General features: G+C 30.9%; 1 protein-coding gene across 1 annotated transcript; it reads right to left on the bottom strand.

Annotated features, from left to right (window-relative positions):
• Nucleotides 1–1,624: 1,624 nt before the first annotated feature.
• Nucleotides 1,625–7,346, bottom strand: LOC131849246 (uncharacterized). Its single transcript, XM_059199275.1, has 2 exons — nucleotides 7,280–7,346; nucleotides 1,625–3,556 (listed from the first exon to the last, which is right to left on the bottom strand). Exons 1-2 carry the CDS (start codon nucleotides 7,301–7,303, stop codon nucleotides 2,324–2,326), a joined length of 1,257 nt encoding a protein of 418 aa, XP_059055258.1. The 5' UTR covers nucleotides 7,304–7,346; the 3' UTR covers nucleotides 1,625–2,323.
• Between the last annotated feature and the right edge of the window lie 1,427 nt (nucleotides 7,347–8,773).

The raw sequence follows: 8,773 nt of genomic DNA on the forward strand, positions 1-8,773 counted from the left end.
GATTACCAGCTTCTACAACCTGCTATATACCGTCGCCTCAATCAGCAGCATGTATGACATTCCAATTATAAAAGAAAAACAGATATTTGAGTACATTAATTAAAAAAAAAAGGCTTTAAATTACTAAATTCATATTTCTGTGCCTATGATGTATTAACAGTAGCAACAATCTACATGGCTATAGAATCTTTAAAAAAATATACAAATTCCAATGCCTCATCCCCTTTCCCCCTCATAAGGTATTGTAAAACATTTTCGTCGATTTTTTCAAAATTTTTGACACGATATGGTACAGTTTCATAAATATTCTCTGAAAATTTCAAGTCAATCAGACTAGGACTACCAAAGAAATAGCGCTTTTATCTGAAGCTCCTGAAATGCAAGGCGAATGCAAGACACTGTGGAGCATCAGCAGCGCTATTTTATCGCTCTGTTTGTTTTTCTACTCAAAAGTTATATTTATATACATATATGCATACTTGTATATATTGAATCTGCCTCGATACACCTTTGCTCACATTATCTTTAAATTATAATATCTTTGTATTATCTGTGCAATAAAGAATATATATAATTCAGATAAGGTTAAGGTACTTTACCAACACGTACCCTGTGTCTACATATTAGTGATTTTATATTTATGAATTATAACAGAAATGCCTTAATAACGGTAGTTAGAATTTTTATCGCTCTAAAATAATATGACCTTAACTTAAACGAAAACAAAAAACATTATTAGTTTAGACCTTACCATATACGAACCTGGGATTGAAGAATCTATGTAAATACAAATAAATGTAAGCATTTGTGATGTCAAAGATTCCGACAATCAAACTTTAAATTGTATTTCCCAGAGGTTGATTTTTTTGAAGTGGATAGATACCTGCGGAATCTAATGGACCAATACTATTGGCGCTCTGCACACTTGTTCTATGCCTACATATTTAGCGAGGTAGTCCTGTCCAGATTTTTTTTAGTGTTTATATGATGACTTGTTCTAATTTTTTGGGAAAAATATTTGATTTTTAACTTGAACGTTCTGTATTATATGTAAAGTTCTAAAAAAACAATTTTCAAGTTTTAGTAACTCTAAATATATAGAATTCTAAATGTATCTAGTAAAACACTCATAAATTAAAAGAACCTGCCATATATTTTTGTTTCAGACGATCCATAATAAAATGACTTAATCGATATATAATAGTATTATTTATATTACTAATAGCTGATTAAATATAATGCCCTGCATTAATCACTTGGTATGTAAAATAATCCACTATTAAATAATAATAAACTAACTAAAATACTATTAGTAGGAGTATCGAGCATAAGTCTATCTTTAAAGAGTAGGTGTACGAATTTCATTTTTCATTATTACTTATAATTGAGATGTGTCTATTTTCAATAAAGCCTATTTAAGTATAAAAATTACCTACTCGTTTAATAAAAAATCTGAATTAAGTCTGCTGTATATCGGGAATTTATACCACAAATTACTAAGTAAATCATAAAATGCAGTTCGTTTCACCTCGTCATTGCTTGATTTTGAATGAAAGTTTAAATAAAACAAAAATTACACAATTAGTTCAATAATTAACAATTTTTATTTCATTGGTTCCGCGTGAGTTATGACTAAAAACTTAAAAACTAAATAAAACTTATACAAGTATCAACAAAACACATAGCATCAGTGGGTATGGACAGAGATTGTACTAGTGTTTGTACGAACGAGCAAACTTCTTATATACACAAGCACACATATCTTCAGCCTTAATATAATTATGGTCACTAAATAATTTCATCCGTATCGTTGAAAGTAATAGGGATTTTGATTTTTAAAGCTTTCTTCTATTACTTAAACTTAAATTGTCGTAATGAAGGAGTGTGTAGAAAGAAAAAACAATTTCCGCTTCGCATAAAAAGTAGTTAAGTACCAAGTGTACAGGTAAATGAGAATTAACTACCCAAGCGTGCAGCCGTGATGTGAAGTTTCCACAGATAGCGACATAAGGGCCTGGATTAGGCACCACAGTTTCTAACAATTCTCTTGAGATTGAGTTTATCTATTAACACCAATTCAATTTAGCAGTTTGGTGAAATTGTCAGTTATCTAACATATCTTTATATATCATTTGGTATTTCAATTATTAGGTATTGTTGATTGTTGAAAACCAAATAGCATAATCCAGATGCATATTTAAAAATTGATTTAAATATCTCTACCAAGTAAGAGACGATAACAGTGATAACAATTACGACTCGATATTTGACTCATATTTACACAAAACAATACTGTATGTTTTAGAATAATGATTTTTTAAAATTATTTAGGAAACTGCCATGTTGCTTGTTTTTGTTGCTGTGGCGCTGGCACTTGGGCGACTGATTTTTGGCTATTAGCTGTGACATTGTCACTTTTATCCCAACCGTGAGATTCATGTGCATGTTCATGGTGATCAGGAGAAGGGAACCACTCCGAGATCCACACTGGCTTCCAAATCTTTTTTACTCCAGGTACCCAAATTTGCTTCCAATCTGGAATCCAAATTTGTTTCCATGCCTCTTTCCATTCTAATTTTTTGTCGGGAATCCAAACTAGCTTTTTGGATGGCTTCCATATCTGTTTCCAGGCTTCTTTCCATACAAGCTTTTTATCATCGACCCAAATTTGTTTCTTTTCTGTTCTCCATATTTGCTTCCATTCATCTTTCCACACTAACTTTTTATCCGGAATCCATATTTGTTTTTTGCTTGGCTTCCAATATTTCTGCCATAATGGTTTCCAAACAAGTTTTTTCTTCCAAAGATCGTGCGACGTATATTCCCAACCATCATGATCTTTTCCTAAGTATTTTTCTCCAGGTACACCTACTTTAACCCATTTGGGTACCCAAACTTTCTTCCATGCTGGAACCTTAATATCTTTCCACCCTGGTACAACTATATCTTTGTACACTGGAACAGTAATTTTTTTCCAATCAGGTACCTTCACCTCTTTCCATGCTGGAACTTTGATCGGTTTCCACTCTGGTTTATATACTTTTTTCCAATCTGGGACTTTTATTTCTTTCCAAGCTGGTACTTTTGTTGGCACCCAAATCGGTTTCCAAATTTTTTTCCACGATGGCTTCCAAATTTGTTTTTTAGCTGGCTTCCAAATTTTCTTCCATCCAGGTTTCCAAATTAACTTCTTTTTCCAGTATCCTGGGTCGTGGTGGTCATGATGGTCATGATGGTCATCATGGTGCTCTTCTGTATGAATATCATGATGATCATGGTGTTCATAGTGGTCATGGTGATCATCAATGTCTCCATGGATGTCGTGGTGAGCGTGGTGATCGTGGTCAATCACATCGTGGTGATTCCCATGAGCGTAATCATCTTGATCTTGGAATGGATTTACAAGATCTTGGGAAGGTGCAGGATAGTCATACCCTACACGTTTCTGCGCTGTTTTTGTTTGAGAACCCGGCTTCAACTTTTGCTGTGTTTGTTGATCTTGTTGAATTGCCTTGCCCGATACTAGAACGATTTGTAGAATTACCGCAAGGGTAATCTGGAACAACAAATAAATTTATTTAAAAACAGAAATAAATCCAATATTATTATCCAAACCGCTTAGCAGAATGATGGACATTTTAGAATTGTTATATGTACTTATGTGTAAAGCAACTAACTATAAGAATTATATATGTAATAGAATATAGATAAGTCAAATAACACTAGGTATAATGTAAAGAATATGTTTTTAATTCGCACTCGCATCGCAAAGCTTAGAATTAAGAATCCTATTTACATATATTTATATTATCTCTATTATCTCTTAAAGTAACTACATGAACTTGAAAAATAATTATTAATTACGCTGAATATACATATAAGAAAACGAGTTACGCACTAATTATGAATCTACTTGAGTCGAGTAAAATATGTATCACCGTAACCACAAAAGCAATTTCACTATGTTGTAAGAATTATATAAATTAAAACTGCCGTATCTTAAATCATTATGTAAGCTTGTATAGAAGAAACAAAGAAAGTAGATGTAACAAACGAGTTGTTATCTGGTATCATTTATTATCTGCGAATGATCCGGCTTTAATAGTTTAATAAATTGCGACAAAAATGTAGTAAATTGTGTCTACTCCCAGGATGCAAACCGTAAGAGAACCATTTGATATCGATTGAAAGTAACAATAGAACATTAATTGTCTCTTACCTTTATCTAATAAATGCCTTTCTAGGTGAATTATATTATTATTTAATTATATATACTATTGTTCCAAATGTTAAAAACGTAAGGTTATCATACAAGTATTCCATTTTTTATCAATATTGTTGTAGACATTTCCGAGGTAATTAAATATAACTCTCTAAGTTTTACTGATGTACTCAATGTTGTTATTATAGGAAATTCGAAGTCAAAAGGCTGATTGAATCATTTTTATAAATTTTAATAGACGAGACCACAGAATTAATGTTCTATTTAACACACGATAATGACCATGTATGACTCAAAACATATATTTATTTGGGTCACAAGGATTTCTCAACTCGTGACCAGCTTATATAAAGTGACGGTGAAAATTCACCGAGAAAGTGCATCTGGTTCATTAGCGTTGTTCACACATGGGGCTAATACGGCACCAGCATACGGGCGACATTATGCAATATTTATGTAAGCGGACGTGGCAGGACAGTGACAATGGCGATCGACACCCACACGCACCATATATGACTTTATTACGACCATTATTTTAATAAGAATACATCCGAACGTTTTCATAACGTCAGTTGTATTGTAATATACCTTTAATGGGAAATGGTAAAATATCAACATTTTTTAGCAATGAATGGCATCTAACTTATAACAACAGCTTATAAAAACAAATGTCTTTAATCGGAACCATGTACCAATTTAAGAACCTGCTTACATTTAATATCCGTGTTTGTATCTAATGCTACGCAACAAATACGATATTATACAAGACGTTTATTTATACTGTAATTAGATTTCAAAATTTAAAAGATAAAACGTACCCGATATGTTTATTACGTCATAGAGTCCATCAATTCGTCATATCCTACCTTTAAAGTATTATATATGAACGAAAAAATTGAAGCAATCGCATTTAATACAAACAAATATTTCACGTGAAACATTGGAAGTTTTCTGACATTTAAATAAAAGAAATTTATTTATTTTTCATCTCCTATTAAATTGGGTCAACTATCTGAAAAAGGTGATTTATGAAATGATATTATTATTAATTTCTATAATATAGAGCTCATAATCTAGATATACCTCTGAATAGACAAAGTAGCACCATAATGGTTTCACCCCTGCATTTTAATTTGGAGAATTTATATTGTAGGGTATAGAAATCCAGACTGGGTCTGTTTTCTATATAACAAAAACAAAGTCCCTACTACTACGTATCAATTGTTTTTTTTTTGTTTTGAGATGAAACAAGACAAAGAAGTTGGCCATCTCCTAAGAAATATATTGATCTTATATAAACAAATAACATAGTTACTCCATAACATTAGAGAAGTTTGCCATAAAACAATGTCTAGAAATAGGTCTTGGCATTTAAAAAACCAATGTTACTATCATAGTAATAATAGCTAAAGGTTAGTCCTATTAAAACGCTCAATACAATACTCCTGCAACTTGAGTAATCAATGCAATGGAATAAATAGTTAATGGCTGCGAATGATAGGCACTGAATTGTATTGATCCTTATATCAAGCACTATTATCTTTAAACAATAATTTTTCAAGATTAGCCTTGTTGTCTTATTTGTTAAGGTCTTCCTTTGTTTGTCGCCAACATGCATGATTTCTAATTACTGAAGTAGAAATCTATAATTAAATTAAATACAGTTAATTACAATAAAGTGAATACAGACGAAGTATTATCGATTTCTCACTCGACAAGAGTATGCTGAAATAATCTACGAACAACATTTTATAAACTATAATTTAATATTGCATTTATTTAATAAAGCTTGCTACTTAAAATTGCTTACATACCTACTACAGGTGTCTGGCTTAAATGGGGATAGCATTTTTAAAATTGATGTACCTATTTAAAGGTCTACGATTATGTTACAAAAAAAATGAAATTATATTGTTATGGTTGTTTTATTTACTTTTAAGGTTCTTTTATATATTTAATTGTTTATCTGGACAATAATAAAATATATATAGGTACTGTTAAAGATTTACGTCGATTTAGATATTTATGTGTCACTAATGTTGTACTTTATTTGAAATATCATACAAATTACACAAAGTATTACTAACTAAACTCGTCTGGTAATACAAAAAGTCTTTAAACAATATAAGTACAACTTACGTAATTAAATTATGATAAGTTTATATGCAGAAAATATTATATTATATATCAAATTAATTAAAACTTGTCATAAATTGATTACGTAAGGTACTTACGTGGGGAAATTAATTTGCAGATGTGCAGTCGGCTTTGATCGATACGATTGCTTCTATTATTCATCTTGACCTCGATAAATCAATACTTTATAGATTTTTTTGCGCATTTCGTCCTTCATTCTAATACCGGGTGCATTTATTGTAATGCTTTTTTTCATATGCTTGTATGGATTGATCTGTTCGGTTACGAACACTAATTAGGCTAATTTGCTTTTGACAAAACTGCAACAGCATATGCATATGTTTTTTATCAGATCTTCTCATCTCGAAATCATTCCGAACTGACGGTAGATTTGACATGTCATAAGAGTCTGTAATAGACCTACATGAAAAAATATGATGATAAATATTCTGAAATATGAATTTGAAATATAGTAACATCTAATAACCAAACGTTTTTATAAAAAGAGCGATTCTTTAAATATGATTAGTACTGTAATGCACCAAAACTTTGAAATCTAAATGAAATCTGATATTACATACATAGTGACTAAACTTAATGGTAATTATTATAAGTAGCTTACTTGACCGTGCCTTTGTAATGTCATTAATAAATATGAATTAATATTTGTTAATTTAATTAATGTACTACTGGTAATCGATCGGTAAGTATTTAATAAAAAAAAATTTAAAACGCGTCGAATGTATTTCACAGTTTATAATAAGATTTTATTAACACTCGAATAATATTTAAAAAGATGATCCACATAAAATTCGCAGACGAACTTTAGAATCGATAATTCCGTCTTACCACCGACCGCTACCACAAAAGCCCGAAATTGCAATGATTGTCCAATGGACGATCATGTTATGTAACACTGACCACTTGGCTCCAGAACCCTCGCATGATGGGGCGGGGGACGGCCGTACCACTGGCTAAGTCGCCGGAACTGTTTTCACTCTATTACTTTACCTTGGGTTTGAGTTTATATATATATGAACGGGCCTACCCCATGACGCGGACGGTGGGGCGCGCTATGGCATTCACTTTCGCTGTAGGCACCCCGCAGCCGCAGGCTAGCCAACCTCTATCTCAGGAAGCGTGGGAAGGAAGCCAAGGAAGGATGTTTAACTCAACCTATTGACCAAATAAACATTAGACATTTTTTTTTATATTGGGCATATTATTAAAATTGCAATTATATGTCTAATAGAATATTACTGTATCTTATTTATGTCTTTTTATATTGGTAGACGTTTGCAGACTTGTGAATATATTATTATACTATAAGGTTTTAATATTTACTACAATAAATCTTCTTTTACAGATAAATAGTTTGTTTGTTAATTTGCTAATATACTTCAATTAAATAATTTTCTTATTTTTGCTTCTATGTGCAATGAAAAATAAAAATACTTTAACCACTAAATATTTTATGATTTATTTATTATATTTCTATTCTTATTCTGTATTAAAGATATTTTAATATAGTTTTAAATTAATTAAAACTAACTCAATATTTACAAACTCGAAAAACTCTATACGTTCTCAAAATTAGTAATAATATTCAATTATGATAGGTTTTATAGGTTTTCCATTAGATTGTAAAAGTTTGTAAAGAATTAATGTAGTTTTCATATAGCGAATCTATAAATGACCCAGAAAAGTTCAGCAAAGGATATTTTATAATCTAGCTCTTATTATTAAATGATACTTTATTGGCACTACTAAATTACTATTTATAAAATTGGAAAATATCTTGGAATAATAATAATTGATCGTATAGTTCTTATTAATAATAGAAAGAAAACAGCAAATGTGTAAATTTTTCTGTTATACCTACTAGAATTTTTATAATTTATATTATTTAGATACATTGTTCACTGGAAGATTGGTGTCATAGTAAACGCAACACTTGACATTCGCAGAATCCAACATAGTCCTGATCCTTCGGGCGGCACATCAAAGGATTAATTAGTTTTATTATCTTTGTTACCAGAACTTACTTAAGTAGACAGAGAAATATTATTATATCTACCAGATTTTATCTCTGTGCAATCGGGTAGTAAATCAATAGGCCACGACACGCTCGTTAATGTTCCACTGTAGTCTTATTGTGATAATTGCGACTTTTATAATTTTGATTAAATCATAAAATTTAATTTAAAAAATCATATAAAAAGCACCTGCAACTGTGACAAGGACAACAGACATTGTTAATCAATAACCTGACTTCGATATAATGTCCGAAAAGCGTACTTGAGACATCATTATTTTTTCTGAGATGGATGGACTCTGTCCTGACACTCCCATATATTTAAAACACACCGTCGGTTGTAAAAACTGTTTATGTTATAGGAGACAGGTATTGTTTAC

The sequence above is a fragment of the Achroia grisella genome, unplaced genomic scaffold, assembly GCF_030625045.1.
Source record: "Achroia grisella isolate CSIRO2021 unplaced genomic scaffold, CSIRO_AGI_Agris_v1 utg640, whole genome shotgun sequence".
NCBI classification, from domain to species: Eukaryota; Metazoa; Arthropoda; class Insecta; order Lepidoptera; family Pyralidae; genus Achroia; species Achroia grisella.